The sequence below is a fragment of the Bos taurus genome, chromosome 7 (genome assembly GCF_002263795.3).
Source record: "Bos taurus isolate L1 Dominette 01449 registration number 42190680 breed Hereford chromosome 7, ARS-UCD2.0, whole genome shotgun sequence".
Taxonomy (NCBI): domain Eukaryota; kingdom Metazoa; phylum Chordata; class Mammalia; order Artiodactyla; family Bovidae; genus Bos; species Bos taurus.
The window spans coordinates 38,509,509-38,529,447 of NC_037334.1; the positions used below are offsets into that span (position 1 = coordinate 38,509,509).

General features: G+C 41.8%; 1 protein-coding gene across 1 annotated transcript; it reads right to left on the minus strand.

Annotated features, from left to right (window-relative positions):
* Positions 1-5,156: 5,156 nt before the first annotated feature.
* On the minus strand, positions 5,157-6,402 carry LOC533921 (SWI/SNF-related matrix-associated actin-dependent regulator of chromatin subfamily E member 1-related). The gene has a single exon (XM_010807139.4). It carries the CDS (start codon positions 6,330-6,332, stop codon positions 5,391-5,393), a length of 942 nt encoding a protein of 313 aa, XP_010805441.1. The 5' UTR covers positions 6,333-6,402; the 3' UTR covers positions 5,157-5,390.
* Positions 6,403-19,939: the final 13,537 nt, after the last annotated feature.

Consider the following 19,939-nt stretch of genomic DNA (forward strand, 5'->3'; position numbering starts at 1 on the left):
GATTCCACATGCCTCTGGGCAACTAAGCCTGTGCCCCACAACTACTGAGCCCCTGCTCTAGACTCTGTGAGCCGTGGCTACTGAAGCCTGTGTGCCTTTGCGCCCGTCCTTTGCAAAAAAGGAAGCCACCACAATGAGAGGTTTGCACACAGCAACTGGAGAATATGTCTCTGTTCACGCAACTAGAAAAAGCCCACACGTAGCAACAAAGACCTAGCGTGGCCAAAAATAAATAAATGAATAAAAAGAGAGAGATCACAAATCAGTAACCTAAACTTCTACCTCAACACACTGGAAGAAGAGTACTCTAAACCTAAAGCAAGCAAAAAAGGAAATAATAAAGAATACAGCAGACATTATGAAAATAGTGACTAAAAAAAACACTGAAAATCAGTGAAACCAAATGCTGATCCTTCAAAAAGATCTACACAATTGATATACATTTAGCAATATTAACCAAGATAAAAACAAAGATGACTTAAATTACCAGTATCAGAAATGAAAGGACATTACCATTTACCTTAGAGAAATTTAAAAAATCATAAAAGAATTCTATGAATTGTAGGCCAAAAATCTATAAATTAGATGAAATGGACAAATTCCCAGAAAGACACAAACTACCAAAACTGGCTCAAGAAGAAATAGACAATCTGAGTTTATCTAAGTCAGTGAAGAGGTTGAAATAGTAATTTAAAAACTTCCCACAGAGAAAAGCCCAGGCTCAGATGGCTTCATCACTGAATTCTACCAAACATATAAAGAATTCATAACAATTCTTCAAAAACTATTCTAAAAAACAGAACACAAAAAAAGGAGAAGGAATTCTCTAGCAGTTCAGTGGTTAGGGCTCTATGCTTCCACTGAAGAGAGCACAAGTTCAATTCTGGGTCAGGGAACTAAGATCCTTCATGCCACATAGCATGACCAAAATAAAATAATTTTTAAAAAGTTTTAAACAAAAAATAGAAGTTGAGAGAATATTTCCCAAGTCATTTCATGGGACCAATATAACTCTTATGCCAAAAACAAAGACATCATAAGAAAAGAAAATTACTGATCAATATCTCTTATGAATATGGTTACAATAATCCTTGAAGAAGGAAATGGCAACCCACTCCAGTATTCTTGCCTCGAGAATCCCATGGAGAGAGGAGTTTGCGGGCCATGGTCCACGGGGTCGCAGAGAGTAGGACAGGACTGAAGTGACTAAGCAAGCATGCACGCACAATAATCCTCAACAAAATTTAGCATTTTATAAAAAGATTTGTTCAGGCTTCCCTGGTGGTCTGGTAGTTAAGAATCTGCCTGCCAGTGCAGGGGACACAGGTTCCATCCCTGAATGGGGAAGGTCCCACATGCTGCAGGGCAACTAAGCCTGTGAGCCACAACTACTGAGACTGCACAATGCAACTACTGAACAGTTGCACCGAGAGCCTGTGCTCTGCAATGAGAGCAGCCACCACAATGACAAGTGTGGGCATCACAACTAGAGAGGGGCCCACACTTGCCACAACCAGAGAAAGCCCATGCACAGCCAAACATAAATAAATAAAATAATTAAGTAATAAAAAGAGATTTGCTCACTATGATCAACTGGGATTTATTCTACTAATGCAAGGTTGGTTTTATATCTGAAAACCAATTAATATGGTACATCACATCAGTAATATAAGACATCACATCCAATACTTTTTTATGATTAAAAAACTCAACAAACTTGGAATATAAAGGAATTAACCTCATAATGGACTTTTATGAAAAAGACCACAGTTAACATCACACTTAACAGTAAAAAATTAGATGCTTTCCCACTAAGATTTAGAACAAGACAAGAATGTTCACTCTTGCTACCTCTAATCAACATTATCTTAGAGGTTCTAGCCAAGACAATTAGAAAGAAATAAAAGATATCTAGATTGAAAAGAAAGGAGTAAAATGATCTCCATTTTCAGATGGAATGAACTTGTATATAGGAATTCCTAAGGTATCCACTAAAAAAAATATTAGAATTAATAAATAAGTTCTGCAAAGTTGTAAAAGATCAATAAAAATAAATTATACTTCTATACATTTGCAATGAACAATCTAAATATGAAATTAAAAATAGCATTAAGATACCATCATAAGGAATAAAATACTTAGGCAAAATTTTAACAAAAGACATATAGAACTTATACCCTGAGAACTACAAAATGCTGTTGAAAAAAAAGTTAAACTAGATCTAAATAACTGGAAAAAACATCCCATGTTCTGATCAGAACTAACGGTTAATATACAATACTCCCAAACTGATCTACAGATTCAATACCATCTCTATCTACTTAGTAGAAATTGATGAGCTAACACTAAGATTCGCACAGAAAACCAAGAATAGCCAAAACAACACACTTTCCCATTTCAAATTTATTACAAAGCAATGATAATAAAGACAATTTGGTACTAGGAAAAAAGCAAACACACAGATCAATGGAATAGAATTGAGTGACCAAAAATAAAACCATGTATCTAGCATCAATTGATTTGAACCCAAAGTTCAACCTTGGGACCAAAGTTGGATGGTCCAAAGACCATCAATGGGAAAAGAACAGTATTTTCAATAAATGGTGTAGGAACAATTAGAATTAGACACTTATCTCACACAATATACAAAAATTAACTCAAAATTGATCAAAGATCTAAACTTAAGAGGTAAAACTATAAAACTCTTGGAAGACAACACAGAGGGAATTTTCATGTTCCTATATTTGGCAATGATACTTTAATAAGACATCAAAAGCACAGGCAACAAAAATTAAACTGACAATCAAAATTAAAAAATTTTGTGCATGAAAGGACACCATCAAGAGAGTGAAAAGACAACCCATGAAATAGGGGAAAAATTTTGAAATCTGGTAAAGAATTAATGTCTAAAATTTTAAACTCACATCTCAAGGACAAAAGCACATGGAAACAATACCAATCCAAAACCAGCAAAAGTCTTGAATAGGCATTTCACCAAAGATATACAGATGTCTAATAACCTCAGATATGCAGAAGACACCACCTTTATGGCAGAAAGTGAAGAAGAACTAAAAAGCCTCTTGATGAAAGTGAAAGAGGAGAGTGAAAAAGTTGGCTTAAAGCTCAACGTTCAGAAAACGAAGATCATGGCATCCGGTCCCATCACTTCATGGCCAATAGATGGGGAAACAATGGAAACAGTGAGAGACTATTTTGGGGGGCTCTAAAATCACTGCAGATGGTGACTGAAGCCATGAAATTAAAAGACGCTTACTCCTTGGAAGGAAAGTTATGACCAACCTAGACAACACATTAAAAAGCAGAGACATTACTTTGCCAACAAAGGTCTGTCTAGTCAAGGCTATGGTTTTTCCAGTGGTCATGTATGGATGCGAGAGAGTTGGACTATAAAGAAAGCTGAGCGCCGAAGAATTGATGCTTTTGAACTGTGGTGTTGGAGAAGACTCTTGAGAGTCCCTTGGACTGCAAGGAGATCCAACCAGTCCATCTTAAAGGAGATCAGCCCTGGGAGCTCTTTGGAAGGACTGATGTTGAAGCTGAAACTCCCATACTTCGGCCATCTGATGCGAAGAGCTGACTCACTTAAAAAGACCCTGATGCTGGGGAAGATTGAGGGTAGGAGGAGAAGGGGACGACAGAGGATGAGATGGTTGGATGGCATCATCAACTCGATGGACATGGGTTTGGGTGGACTCTGGGAGTTGGTAATGGACAGGGAGGCCTGGCGTGCTGCAATTCATCCATACAGTGAAACATTATCCACTCTTAAAAAGGAAGGAAATCCTGACATATGCCACAACACAGATGAACCTTGAAGAATTCTGCTGAGTGAAATAAGCCAGATACTAAAAGACAAATACTGGGACATCCATGGTGGTCCAGTGGCTAAGAATCTGAGTTCCCAATGCAGAGAGCCTGGGTTCAATCCCTGGTCAGGGAACTAGATCCCACATGCCGCAACTGAAGTTCAAATGACACAACTAAAGATCTAGCATACCCCAACAAAGACCTAGTGAAGCCAAAAAAACCCAAAATGACAAATACTGTATGATCCCGCTTACATGAGGTACTTAAAGTAGTCAAAATCATAAAGAAGAAAGTATAATGGTGGTTTCCAGGAGTTAGGGGAAGGGGAAAATGGGAGGTTATTGTTTAGTGTATTTTCATTTTACAAAGTGAAAAAAGATCTAGAAATGATGGTGGTAATGATTACACAGTATGAATGTACGCAATGCCACTGAACTGGACACTTAAAAATGGTTAAGGGAACTTCCCTGGTAGTCCAGTGGTTAAGAATCCACCTTCCGTTGCAGGGGACTTAGGTTTAATTCTTGGTCAGGGAACTAAGATCCCACATACGGCAGGGGGACTAAGACTATGAACCTCAACTACTGAGCCTCTGCACACATTCTAGCATCCCTGCGCCACAACAAGGAGCCTGCATGCCAGAACAAAGTTTCCACGTGCCACAACTGAGACCCTATGTTAGCTGCTCAGTTGTGTCCAACTCTTTGCTACGCTCTGGACTATAGCCCGCCAGGCTCCTCAGTCCACGGGATTCTCCAGGCAAGAATACTGGAGTGGGTTGCCATTGCCTTCTTCAGGGGATCTTCCCAACCCAGGAATTGAACCCAGGTCTCCCACACTGTATGCAGGTTCTTTCCCTCTGACCCTATGCAGTCAAATAAATAATCAAATATATATATATATATTTTTGAAATTCAATTCCACCTTTTTTTTTATTATTATTATTATTTAAGAAGTCCAGAGCGAGTGGTGGCAAAACAACTGCCTCCACGGTGGTTCCTCAGCTAAACGAGCATGCGAGGGTGACAGATAGATGGCTCTGCCAGGAGTGTGAGTGTGTCCCTGTAAGGTGCCTGCCCGTGTGGGTACTTAGGGTGACGCCTGCCAGGCAGGAGTCCCCGTGTATTGGATGTGGGTTTTCTCTGCCCTGGGTCTGGGAGCTGGTCCCGGGGAGTGGGTGTAGGGTGTGTAACTCTCCCCACACCAGCTGTGAGCGGCTGTGGGTTTCCTCCTGTCCCGGGTTACATTGCCCCTCGTGTGTTCCCACGTCTGTGTAGTGTGATGTGACCTGTGAGGCCAACAGGCCTGGCTGGGCCCTGGGAGTCTGCACAGTGCATGGGGGGTGGGTTTTCTGGGATGGGGACCTGGGGAGATTCAAAGCTAGAGGGATGCTGTAGAAATTTAATTTTAGGGGGGCTAGAGCCCCCAAGGTGCAGGATCAGGCCTGGCCCCAGAGGATGGAACCCCCCACCCCTCCTCCAGGGGGTGCAACTGGGGGAGGGGCCATGACCAGAGCTTGGTCTTCTCTGGATCTGTGGGGCGGCCGACACCCTCATAGATGCTCACTGGCGACCTGGGCCAGGATCTCCTTGATGCGGACGATGAGCTTCTCGTGCTAAGGCAGGGTCGCTCTCCATGGAGCCGTGCAGCCGGGCCATGTAGAAGTCCAGGGTGCTCAGCGTGGGCGTTTCGCCGGTGCCAGGCACTGGCAGCGAAGCGAAGTTGGCGGTGAGCGCTTGGCGCACCGCCTGGAGCTGCTGCTGCAGCGCCAGCGTCCGCCGCTCCTCCAGCGCCAGCTCCTGCTCCAGACGCTCGCGCGCGCTGCTCATGCTCTGCGTGTGCTTTTGCAGCACAGCGTTCTGCTCCTGGAAGGCCACGCTCATCTTCCGCAGGCGCCGCAGCTCCGCCTCCCGCGCTTTGTTTTGGTCCAAGAACTCTTCAGTGAAGATGGGGACGTCGAAAGTCGAGAAGCCGTCACAGTCCCCACCCTTGTGTCCATTCAAAAGGGTATTCATGAGCCCAGAGCTGGAATCCTCTTTCTTGATCTTTTCCTGGATCTTCTCCGCACACATCTTGTAGGCTTCCGACTGCTGGTAGGCCCTCAGCTCCTTCATGTACTGCTGCTTCTCCCGTTCAGCCTCGTCCAAGTACCGCTGTTTCTCCGCCGGCTGCAGCTTGCTCCACTCGGCGCCCAGCATCTTGGTGATCTCGGGAAAGGGCAGGTCCGGGTGGCGCGTCCGGATCTGCTCGCGCCGCTCGTTCAGGAAACGCACGTAGCCGGTGACAGGTGCCTTGGGCCCATTCGGCAGGATCTTCTTCCGCTTCTTGCCCTTGGGCCAGCCGCGCTTCTTCATCGGCTCCTCTTCGTGGGACCCCTTCTCTCCGGCCCGCGGGCCCTCGCCGCGCTCTTGCTTGACAGCCACCACGAAGCCCCCATGCTGTCCTGGAGCCTTGCCGCTCGCGGGCGCGGAGGCCGCGCCGGGCTGCTTGGGGCCGTGGGACATGGCCACTCCCGGCCGCACCTCCAAAGAAACTTTCCCGGACCTCTCGGCTGCTACGACGCTCCAACCAACCGCCGGGAGCCCGCCCCTGCTCTCAAATATTTTTTTAAAAGGTTAAGATAGGGGAATTCTCTGGCAGTCTAGTGGTTAGGACTCCATGTTTTACTGCCAAGGGCCTGGGTTTGATCCCCAGTTGGGAAACTAAGATCCCCCAAGCCTCACAGAGCTGCCAAAATAAACAAATAAAAATATATTATTTAATGGTTACAGTAGGAAATTTTATGTTCTGTGTATTTTACCACAATAAAAAAGTTGGAAGAAAAACAAAAATTCCTTGTCTTTGCCTCTGAACATGCACACCTAATATATTCCTTATCTCTGTTAGTGGGTTTACATACTATCTATTGCGCATATTCCCTCAAGCTAGAAGCCTCTTGGACCAACCTCCTGGGCACATTCTATGGGTCATGGACTCTTGAATTCAGAAAGACACTTTGATCCACCCCCTCCTTTGCCTCTGCCTTGGTTCAGGTCCCTCTCATGTCATGCTGTTGTTCAGTCACTAAGTCATGTCCGACTCTTTGCGACCCCATGAGCTGCAGCATGTCAAGCTCCCCTGTCCTTCATTATCTCTGAAGTTTGCTCAGATTCATGTTCATTTAATCGGTGATGCTAAATGATGGGGTTGCAAAGAGTTTTGAATGATGGTTCAAAACATCATTCAACCATCTCATTTTCTGTCACTCCTTTCTCCTTCTGCCCTTAATCTTTGCCTACATAAGGGTCTTTTCCAGTAAGTTGGCCCTTCACATCAGGTGGCCAAACTATTGGAGCTTCAGCTTCAGCATCAGTTCTTCCAATGAATATTCAGAACTGATTTCCTTTAGGACTAACTGTTTTGATCTCCTTGCTATCCAAGGGACTTTCAAGAGTCTTCTCCAACACCACAGTTAGAAAGCATTAATTCTTTGGTGCTCAGCCTTCTTTACGGTCCAGCTCTCACATCTGTACATGACTACTGGAAAAACCATAGCTTTGACTATACAGACCTTGGTTGGCAAAGTGATGTCTCTGCTTTTTAATACGATGTCTAGGTTTATCACAGCTTTCCAAGGAGTAAGTGTCTTAATTTCATGACTGCAGTCACTGTTCACTGTGATTTGGGAGCCCAAGAAAATAAAATCTTTCGCTGCTTCCACTTTTTCCCCTTCTATTTGCCATGAAGTGATGGGACCAGGTACCATATTGCAATAGCTTATGCATTATCACCAGCTTTATGTTTAAAACACTAATCCAATCCTATCATTTTTCTGCATAAAAATATTTAATAACTCATCACTGCCCACAGAACAAGCATAGCTCTCAAAGTATTCTCAGCATAACTTTCTACGTCTTGCTCCTATCAGTCTCCACACTAGGCTCCAGCTCCCATTCCCTAGGGTCACACATACATGCCTTAACTTACCTTCTGTTATACATAGTTTTCCCATTATCTAAAACTAACTTTCTCTCCTTCATGTAGAGAATTTGTAATCACCCTCCAAAGCTCAGAATCAACATCTCCTCCCTGATTCTCCATTCAAGACACTTGGTTGCTTCTTTCATCAGCCAGTCAATAAAAACTGAAAGCCAACTATGTGCCCTAGTACTCCTCTGTCCATGGAATTCTCCAGGCAAGAATACTGGAGTGTGTAGCCATTCCCTTCTCCAGGGGATCTTCCTGACCCAGGGATCAAACCCAGGTCTCCTGCATTGCAGGCAGATTCTTTACCCTCTGAACCACCAGGGAAGAATAATACAAGGTACTAAGGCCATAGTAAACAAGAGTCTGTCTGACCCAGACTCTAATAGTCTGCTGCCATGCTGTTGCTTCAGTCATGTAAAACTCTTTGCGACCCCATCGACTGTAGCCCACCAGGCTCCCAGGCAAGAATACTGGAGTGGGTTGCCATTTCTTTCTCCAAAATAAATAGACAAACTTTTTTCAAAAAAAGAACTAATTGTTGGCAGCTCAATAATTATATATATTTTTGAAACATATAGGACTTCCCTGGTCATCCAGTGGTTAAGACTCCACATTTTCCATGCAGGGGCACAGATTGGATCCCTGGTCAAGGAAGTTCCCCATGATGTGGGGTGTAACCAAAAATTAATTAATTAATTGTAAAACAATAGCATAGAAAGCAAAAATTGTTAGAATCAAATTATTTCAAGTCTCTAGCATTATTCAAGAAGTGTGAAAAATACTAAGGCACTGGCACCCCACTCTAGTACTCTTGCCTGGAAAATCCCATGGACGGAGGAGCCTGGTAGGCTGCAGTCCATGGGGTCGATAAGAGTTGGACAAGACTGAGCAACTTCACTTTCACTTTCCACTTTCATGCATTGGAGAAGGAAATGGCAACCCACACCAGTATTCTTGCCTGGAGAATCCCAGGAATGGGGGAGCCTGGTGGGCTGCCATCTACGGGGTCGCACAGAGTCGGACACGACTGAAGCAACTTAGCAGCAGCAGCAGCAGCATGGTGAGTTAAGAATGCTTATTATAATCCCTAGATGTTGTTGTTCAGTCATTAAGTCATGTCCAACTCTTTGCTACCCCATGGACTGCAGTATGCCAGGCTTCTCTGTCCTTCACTATCTCTCAGAGTTTGCTCAAACTCATGTCTATTGAGTCAGCAATGTCATCCAAACTCTGTCATCCCCTCCTTCTTTTGCCTTCAATCTTTCCCAGCATCAAGGTCTTTTCTAATGAGTCCACTCTTCGCATCAGGTGGCCCAAGTATTGGAGCTTCAGCTTCAGCATCAGTCCTTCCAATGAATAGTCTGAGTTGATTTCTTTCAGGATTGACCAATTTGATCTCCTTGATGTCCCAGAGACTCTCAAGAGTCTTCTCCAGCACCACAGTTCACGCCACTAAAAGAGTAATCAAATAATAATCAAATATCTAAATAGTTAAATATTAATGAAAATAAAGACTAAAAAGTGGAATGATAAAAATCATTGTTCAGGGCTTCCCTGGTGGCTCAAAGGTAAAGAATCTGCCTGCCAATGCAGGTGACACAGACTCTATCCCTGGTCCAGGAAGAATCCACATGCCTGGGGCAACTGGGCCAGTGTACCACAACTACTGAGCCCACGTGCCCTGGAGCTTGTGCTCGTCAACGAGAGAAACCACCGCAATGAGAAGCTCGTGCACGGCAACTAGAGTAGCTCCCGCTCACTGCAACTAGAGAAGAGCCCACGCAGCAGCGAAGACACAGCACAGCCAAAAATAAATATATTAAAAAATTTTAAGTCATTGTTCAATACAAAAGAAGGCCAGAAAAGAGAAAGAATGAAGGAACAAAGAACAGATAGAACAAAATAAACAGCAAAATAGTAGAAATAAACACACTATATCATAACAAAATTAAATGGAAATGAAGTAAAACACTCTAAATAAAAAATAAAGATTATCAGACCGGATTTTAAAAATATAACTATATGCTATTTACAAGTGACACACTTTAAATATAAGCTCATCAAGGTTAAAAGAACACAATAGAACAGGATCAAAAAAGATGCGCCATACAAATACAAACAGAAAAAAGCTGGCTTAGCTAAATTATTATTGGGCAAAATAGACTTTAAGATAAGTTCACACTGATAAAAGTGTTTGTATAGCTGAAAATACAAGCTTTTAATTGCATCTTTAGAAATAAAATATATGAAACAAAAAATACCAGAATGAAAAAGTAAACAAACCCACAATCATTGTTGGAGACACACGTCTCAATAATTGACAGAACTAGTAAAGTATCAGTAGGGATACAGAAGATCTGAACCTACCATCAACTATATTGACAAAATTGAATATTTACACAACACTATACCCATCAACCGGAGAAGGCAATGGCAGCCCACTCCAGTACTTTTGCCTGGAGAACCCCATGGATGGAAAAGCCTGGTAGGCTGCAGTCCATGGGGTCGCACAGGGTCAGACACGACTCAGCGACTTCACTTTCACTTTTCACTTTCATCCATTGGAGAAGGAAATGGCAACCCACTCCAGTATTCTTGCCTGGAGAATCCCAGGGATGGGGGAGCCTGGTGGGCTGCTGTCTCTGGGATTGCACGGAGTCAGACATGACTGAAGCGACTTAGCAGCAGCATACCCATCAACTGCAAAATACATTCTTTTTAAATACAAGTGAAATGTTCACCAAATAGACCAATATGCTGGCCCATAAAACAGATCTCAAGAGACTTCAAAAGACTGAAGTCTGACACGGTATGTTCTCTGATCACAATAAATTAAATAATAAATTAACAAGAAATCAAAAGAAGCCCTAAATATATGGAAATTAAGCAACTCATTTATACAAAGTTCAAGATCAGGCGAAACTAATCCACAGAAATAGAGTTGAAGATAATTTCTTTTGGGTAAGATGAGACAGTGAGCATTCTGAGACTCTGAATGTTCTATATCTTAATATAGGCAGTGGTTATACAGGTGTATTTACATATAAAATTCATTCAAGATTTGTATTTATACACTTTAAGTAAGTTGTATATAAAAATGTAAATTAGAGGGACTTCCCTGCTGGTTCAGTGGTTAGGAATCCACCTGCCAATGCAGGGGACACAGGTTGGATCCCTGATCTGAGAAGATTCCACGTGCTGCAGGGCAACTAAGCACGTGAGCCACAACTACTGAGCCTCTGTGCCACAGCTACTAAAGCTTAAAGCTTACATGCCCCACAGCCTGTGCTTCTCAGCAAGAGAAGCCTCCACCATGAGAAGTCCATGCACCTCAACTAGAGGGTAGCCTCCACTTAAGGCAACTAGAGAAAGCCCGTGCACAGCAGCAAAGACCCAGTGCAACCAAAAAGGAATTAATTAATTAATTAATTTAAAAGAAAATAAACCAATTGCTGCTAATTTTTTAAATGTAAATTAGAATAAAAGACATTGGGAATTCCCTGAAAGTCCAGTGGTTAGAACTCAGCCTTCTTACTGCCAGGGCCCAGGGTTCAATCCTTGGTCAGGGAGCTAAGATCCCATAAACTATGTGGTGCAGCCAAAAAAAAAGCATATAAAGAAAAAAGACATTAAATTCCCTAGTACCTAAAAAGTATCTAGTTTATGGTTGCATTCTAAGTCACTTCAGTTGTGTCTAACTCTTTGTGATCCCATAAACTGTGGCCCACCAGGTTCCTCTGGCCAAGGGATTCTCCAGGCAAGAATACTGGAGTGGGTTGCCATGCCCTCCTCCAAGGGAATCTTCCTGACCCAAGGATCAAACCTGCATTTCTTTATGTCTCCTGCATTGGCAGATGGGCTCTTAACCCCTGGGAAGCCATCTAGTTCATGGAGGATGCTAAATAAATGTTTAATGAATTTAAAAAGGAGAGAGAAATAAAGAATAGAATGAAAAGGTCTAACATACTTTTAATACCATTTACACCAATTAGATTGGCAAGAGATAAAGAAGTCGGCTAGTACCAAGTGCTGTAGAGAATGAAAATCAATGGAAACCCTTATACTTTGCTGATGAGAATATACATTGATTCACTTTAGAAAGCAATTAGGTGTTGGCTTATAAAGTATATCATTCACATACTCTCAGTTCAGTTCAGTTCAGTCACTCAGTCATGTCCGACTCTTTGCAACCCCATGAATCACAGCACACCAGGCCTCCCTGTCCATCACCAACGCCCGGAGTTTACTCATGTCCATCGAGTCAATGATGCCATCCAGCCATCTCATCCTCTGTCGTCCCCTTCTCCTCCTGTCCCCAACCCCTCCCAGCATCAGGGTCTTTTCCAATGAGTCAACTCTTCACATGAGGTGGCCAAAATATTGGAGTTTCAGCTTTAGCATCGGTCCTTCCAATGAACACCCATGACTGATCTCCTTTAGGATGGACTGGTTGGATCTCCTTGCAGTCCAAGGGACTCTCATGAGTCTTCTCTAACACCACAGTTGAAAAGCATCAATTCTTTGGCACTCAGCTTTCTTCACAGTCCAACTCCTACATCCATACATGACCACTGGAAAAACCATAGCCTTGACCAGATGGACCTTTGTTGGCAAAGTAATGTCTCTGCTTTTTAATGTGCTATCTAGGTTGGTCATAACTTTCCTTCCAAGGAGTAAGCATCTTTTAATTTCATGGCTGCAATTACCATCCGCAGTGATTTTGAGGCCAAAAAAATAAAGTCTGACACTATTTCCCCATCTATTTCCCATGAAGTGATGCGACCAGATGCCCTGATCTTAGTTTTCTGATTGAGCTTTAAGCCAACTTTTTCACTCTCCTATTTCACTTTCATCAAGAGGCTTTTTAGTTCCTCTTCACTTTCTGCCATAAAGGTGGTGTCATCTGCATATCTGAGGTTATCAATATTTCTCCTGGCAATCTTGATTCCAGCTTGTGCTTCTTCAGCCCAGTGTTTCTCATGATGTACTCTATATATAAGTTAAATAAGCAGGGTGAAAATATATACAGCCTTAACATACTCCTTTTCCTATTTGGAACCAGTCTGTTGTTCCATGTCCAGTTGTAACAGTTGCTTCCTGACATGCATACACATTTCTCAAGAGGCAGGGCAGATGGTCTGGTATTCCCACCTCTTTCAGAATTTTCCACAGTTTGTTGTGATCCGCACAGTCAAAGGCTTTGGTATAGTAAATTAAGCAGAAATAGATGTTTTTTCTGGAACTCTCTTGCTTTTTTAATGATACAACAGATGTTGGCAATTTAATCTCTGGTTCCTCTGCCTTTTCTAAAACCAGCTTGAACATCTGGAAGTTCACATTTCATGTACTGCTGAAGCCTGGCTTGGAGAATTTTGAGCATTACTTTACTAGCATGTGAGATGAGCACAACTGTGCGGTAGTTTGAGCATTCTTTGGCATTGCCTTTCTTTGGGATTGGAATGAAAGCTGACCTTTTCCAGTCCTGTGGCCATTGCTGAGTTTTCCAAATTTGCTGGCATATTGAGTGCAACACTTTCACAGCATTATCTTTCAGGATTTGGAATAGCTCAACTGGAATTCTATCACCTCCATTAGCTTTGTTCATAGTGATGCTTTCTAAGGCCCACTTGACTTCACATTCCAGGATGTCTGACTCTAGGTGAGTGATCACACCATCGTGATTATCTGGGTCATGAAGATCTTTTTTGTACAGTTTTTCTGTGTATTCTTGCCACCTGGTCTTAATATCTTCTGCTTCTGTTAGGTCCATACCATTTCTGTCCTTTATCGAGCCCATCTTTGCATGAAATGTTCCCTTGGTATCTCTAATTTTCTTGAAGAGATCTCTAGTCTTTCCCATTCTGTTGTTTTCCTCTATTTCTTTGCATTGATCACTGAGGAAGGCTTTCTTATCTCTTCTTGCTATTCTTTGAAACTCTATGTTCAAATGGGAATATCTTTCCGTTTCTCCTTTGCTTTCGCTTCTCTTCTTTTCACAGCTATTTGTAAGGTCTCTTCAGACAGCCATTTTGCTTTTTTGCATTTCTTTTCCATGGGAATGGTCTTGATCTCTGTTTCCTGGACAATGTCATGAACCTCCATCCATAGTTCATCAGGTACTCTGTCTGTCAGATCTAGTCCCTTAAATCTATTTCTCACTTCAACTGTATAATCATAAAGGATTTGATTTAGGTCATACCTGAATGGTCTAGTGGTTTTCCCTACTTTCTTCAATTTAAGTCTGAATTTGGCAATAAGGAGTTCAATGTCTGAGCCACAGTCAGCTCCTGGTCTTGTTTTTGCTGACTGTATAGAGCTTCTCCATCTTTGGCTGCAAAGAATATAATCAATCTGATTTGGGTGTTTGTTGACCATCTGATGATGTCCGTGTGTAGAGTCTTCCACCACCTGACAATTCAGCTCCTAGGTGTGGATCCTAAGATGCTCCTGCCCAAGTGCCCCAAGCATTAATTATAAGAATGTTAGTAGTAGCTCTGCTGAAAAGCAAAAACTGGAAACATCTCAAATGTCCATCAATAGTAGAACAGATAAAGCAATTATGGTATATCCACACAATAAAATATTGTCCCCCAGTGACTATGAATGAAACATAGTTGCTTGCAACAACATAGATATCAGAAATTTAATGTTGAATGAAAAAGGACAATCACAGAAAAAAATACAAACTGTATGATACCATGCTTATGAAGCTCAAATGCAAACAAAATTGAACATTATGTTTTCTAAGCATATATGCAATTTTTTTAAAGCAAGGAAATTATAAATACAAAATTCAAAATAACAGCTAGGAGGAGGTGGGGAGACAAGATAACATCCTAGTTCAGATTGGATGGTGACTTCGTGAGTGTCCATTATATTTTCATTCTTTATAATTTATATGTAATATTTTATATGTATTAAATATGATAACAAAATATTGTAAATAAAGAAAAAGGCAGTAGAAAGTGTTATAGGAGTATGCAGAAAATGAGTTGTGTACTTCTTCCTGGAAGAGAGGAGACATTAAGAATTTCATCTAGTAGGTGTGTCAGGAGTCCCCAGGTTCAGTGATTCACTAGAAGGCCTCAGAGGACTCAGTATATAACTGTACTCATAGCTATGATATATTATAGCCAAAAGACAAAAATAATCAACAAAGGGAAAGGGAGCATGGGGAAAAGTCCAAAGGAAACCAAGCATAAACATCCAAGAGTCCCTTCCCAGTAGAGTCACACAGGACATAATCAGTTCCTCCAGAATGAAACTATAACCCCACTTGTGAGGTGCTGTCTACCAGAGAAACTTGCCTGAGCCTAGACATCCATGGCTTTTATCAGAGGTTAGTAGTGTAGGCACTCTGCCGAGCATGTACGAAAATTTCAGACTCCCAAAAGGAAAGCAGGTGTTTAGCATAAACCATATTGCTAGCACGGTTTAGGCTCAGTGATCCATTGCTATATGTTAGGGTAGTTAGAAACTCTCCTAAAATCCAAATTCCCAGATGCTAGCCAAAGGCCAACCTTGAAAGCAGGACTTTCAGAGAACAACAGTCTCAGGCTTGCTACATTAACTTTTTTCTGCATCGTTAGTAATACTGAGGCTGATATTTTAGGTAAAACTTCAAGAAACATGTCGAATGGATAAAGTAATGTGGTGAAAGGGCATTAAAGCCAGTAGGAACAGTATGTGCTAAGGTAAATAAGTATGAAAAGATGCCCTAATTGGGTAAAAAACCACAGTGGGGAAGTCCTTTCAATACGGGTGGAACACAAGGTACTTAGGGTTATGGTTAGACTTAAACTGAAGAAAGTAGGGAAAACCACTAGATCATTCAGTTCAGTTCAGTTCAGTCACTCAGTCGTGTCCAACTCTTTGCAACCCCATGAATCACAGCACACCAAGCCTCCCTGTCCATGACCTAAATCAAATCCCTTACGATTATATAGTGGAAGTGACAAATAGATTCAAGGGATTAGATCTGATAGACAGTGTGCCTGAAGAACTATGTATGGAGTTTCGTGACATTGTACAGGAGACAAGGATCAAGACCATGCCAAAGAAAAAGAAATGCAAAAAAGCAAAATGGCTGTCTGAGAAGGCCTTACAAATAGCTGTGAAAAGAAGAGAAGTGAAAAGCAAAGGAGAAAAGGAAAGATATACCCATTTGAATGCAGAGTTCCAAAGAATAGCAAAGAGAGATAAGAAAGCCTTCCTCAGTGATCAGTGAAAAGAAATAGAGGAAAACAATAGAATAGGAAAGACTAGAGATTTCTTCAAGAACATTAGAGATACCAAGAGAACATTTCATGCAAAAGATGGGCTTAATAAAGGACAGAAATGGTGTGGACCTAACAGAAGAGGTGCCAAGAATACACAGAAGAATTCATGATCTTCATGACCCAGATAATCATGATGGTGTGATCACTCACCTAGAGTCAGACATTCTGGAATGCAAAGTCAAGTGGGCCTCCTCAGGAAGCATCATTATGAACAAAGCTGGTGGAGGTGATGGAATTCCAGTTGAGCTATTCCAAATCCTGAAAGATGATGCTGTGAAAGTGCTGCACTCAATATGCCAGCAAATTTGGAAAACTCAGCAATGGCCACAGGACTGGAAAAGGTCAGCCTTCATTCCAATCCCAAATAAAGGCAATGCCAAAGAATGCTCAAACTACCACACAGTTGTACTCATCTCACACACTAATGAAGTAATCCTCAAAATTCTCCAAGCCAGGCTTCAACAGTATGTAACCATAAAACTCCAGATGTTCAAGTTGGTTTTACAAAAGGCAGAGGATCCAGAGATCAAATTGCTAACATCCGCTGGATCATCAAAAAAGCAAAAGAGTTCCAGAAAAACATCTATTTCTGCTTTATTGACTATGCCAAAGCCTTTGACTGTGTGGATCACAACAAACTGTGGAAAATTCTGAAAGAGATGGGAATACCAGACCATCTGCCCTGCCTCTTGAGAAATTTGTATGCAGGTCAGGAAGCAACAGTTAAAACTGGACATGGAACAACAGACTGGTTCCAAATAGGAAACGGAGTACATCAAGGCTGTATATTGTCATCCTGCTTACTTAACTTCTATGCAGAGTACATCATGAGAAACACTGGGCTGGAGGAAGCACAAGCTGGAATCAAGATTGCCGGGAGAAATATCAATAACCTCAGATATGCAGGTGACACCACCCTTATGGCAGAAAGCGAAGAAGAACTAAAGAGTTTCTTAATGAAAGTGAAAGAGGAGAGTGAAAAAGTTGGCTTAAAACTCAACAGTCAGAAAACCTGAAAACCTCCTTCACATATACAGACATACATGCATACAGTTACAGATCTACAAATCATTGATGATGTACATACATCGTGGTCATACAGATTCACAGGAGATTGGATACAAATCTGAAGGCATGATGGGACTCATATTTGTGCATTTTTTGATTCAGGCCTATTAATGTTTGAATACAGACATACACAAGTAGGGGTTCTACTGTAATTCATGCCAGAATAAGACATTAGGTCCTTTCTGACCAGCTTACTGAAAATGTGAATTGAATATAAGTAAGAAAAGCAAAAGGCAAAATTTTATATACTCCATGGAGATGATTGTAGACTTCCCTGGTGGCTCAGACAGTTAAGCGTCTGCCTACAATGTGGGAGACCCGGGTTCAATCCCTGGGTGGGAAAGATCCTCTGGAGAAGGAAATGGCAACCCACTCCAGTACTCTTGCCTGGAAAATCCCATGGGAAGAGCCTGGTAGGTTACAGTCCGTGGGGTTGCAAAGAGTCGGACACGACTGAGCAACTTAGATGATTGCAAATTTTTATTAAAATGTCAATCAGTTTTTCAAAAAAAAAAAAAAAAAGAACCTCAACAGTCAAAAAACTAAGATCATGACATCCAGTCCCATCACTTCATGGCAAATATACGAGGAAACAGTGACAGACTTTATTTTTGGGGCTCCAAAATCACTGCAGATGGTGACCACAGCCATGAAATTAAAAGACACTTGCTCCTTGGAAGAAAAGCGATGACCAACCTAGACAGAATATTAAAAAGCAGAGACATTACTTTGCCAACAAAGATCCGTCTAGTCGAAGCTATGGTTTTTCCAATAGTCATATATGGATGTGAAAGTTGGACTATAAAGAAAGCTGAGCGCCAAAGAATTGATGCTTTTAAACTGTCGTGTTGGAGAAGACTCTTGAGAGTCTCTTGGACTGCAAGGAGATCCAACCAGTCCATCCTAAAGGAAATCAGTCCTGAATATACATTGGAAGGACTGATGCTGAGGCTGAAGCTCCAATACTTAGGCTGCCTGATGCAAAGAACTGACTCATTGGAAAAGACCCTCCCTGATGCTGGGAAAGAGTGAAGGCATGAAGAGAAGGGGATGACAGAGGATGAGATGGTTGGATGGCATCACCAACTTAATGGACATGAGTTTGAGTATGCTCTGGGTGTTGGTGATGGACAGGGAGGTCTGAAATGCTGTAGTCCTTGGGTTCACAAAGAATTGGATACAACTGAGTGACTGAAATGAACAAGGTGCTTGAGAAAATACCAGAATAAGGAAGTGGAGAGGGAAAGAGTCAGACTATAATGGACCTCTTACACCACAGTGGGCCATTTTAACTCTGTCCTGAAAGCAATGGGGAGTCAAAAGTTTTGTCAGTGAGGGGGTATAGTACAATGCCTGGCTGAAACAGACTGTATATGTCCTTACAAAATTATGATGTTGAAATCCTAATATCTCTGTTATGGTACTTGGAGGTGGGCCCTTTGGGAGGTGAATAGGTGATGAGGATGGTACCCTTATTAATGGGATTAGTGCCCTTATAAAAGAGATCCTAGAGAGCTCCCTCACCCTGTCTTCCGTGTGAGGACAGACTATCTATGAACCAGGAAAAAGGCCCCCACCTGACACCAGCTCTGCCAGCACTTCAGTCTTGGACATTCCAGCCTCAAGAACTATAAGAAATAAATGTTTGTCATTTAAGCTGCTCAATCTATCGTAGTTTGTTATAACAGCCCAAATGGACTAAGACACTGGCACATAGTGTAGTAGGCTCTAAATAAAGCCTGCTTACCTGATGTGACTAAAACTACTATGCCAGTTCAAGATCCATACTGATTTCTTGGAAATCCTTTGGTAGAGATGACAGAACTTCATTGATCATTTTAAGCCTTTCTAGATTTCATTAGATACATTAACTAGACTATATCACTCTGACTCACAATCAAATGTACAGACTATTAGCTGAAACTGGTTCTCAGAATTATAGGATCTAAAACTGGCTCTAGAAAAGCAGGATTGAAGTGATATAGTCTTACCGAGATGGAGACTACAGTGTAGTATCAATTTGTTAAATTACAGGAAAATGTGGGTCTTGGAATAAACCGGTAACAACTACCATGTATTATGTGCCAGGCAATGTGCAGGGTAGTTTGAGATTATTTTCGTTAATCTTCACAACCACCACCATTTAAAATGATTATCATTTTTTCATTTACAGATGAAGAAGCCGATTTACAAATGTGAAACAATTTACTTAAGGTCACATAAGTCATGGGAGCAGAATGGAGCAGTTGATGTCAAGCTGAGAACCTCACAGCTTTAAATGACTGCCTGTTTGTTTGTTTTTTTCCTCAGAGATTATTGAGGTTAATACCCAGCTGCTTGCCTCCAATATCATCTAGGTCCAAAACATCATGACCATCCACTGCCCCTCATATGGCTCTGACTATCCACCTCTTCTTCCCAAAGGGTGACTTGGTAGAGCTTAAAATGGTTAGAATCCCTAGACTGCCATGAGGGTGATGAGAAGCAGCAGTCTTAGCTGTTTACGCTAACTTGCCATACAGACATGCTCATTTTCTAAGTGGGTTATGACACTGAAAAAGTTGAGCAGCTCTACTTGAAACCTAATCTTCCTAATCTTCCTCCTCTCAAAATCGTCCGGAAATCCCAATCTAGGATCAGCAAACTCCACTATACCCTCAATCTATCCTTTGAAAGCCACTGAATTAAAATTTGGCATCTGCTGAAGACACTGCTTCCCAGAAGACACTAATAAAAATGACCCAGCCTGAGAAATAGATTAGGATTGTGGCAAAGATCATTCCCAGAGTGTGATTTTT

Bases quoted from the DNA above. Each gene is read 5' to 3' on its own strand.
- LOC533921 (XM_010807139.4), bottom strand. From the start codon at position 6,332: ATGTCCCACGGCCCCAAGCAGCCCGGCGCGGCCTCCGCGCCCGCGAGC.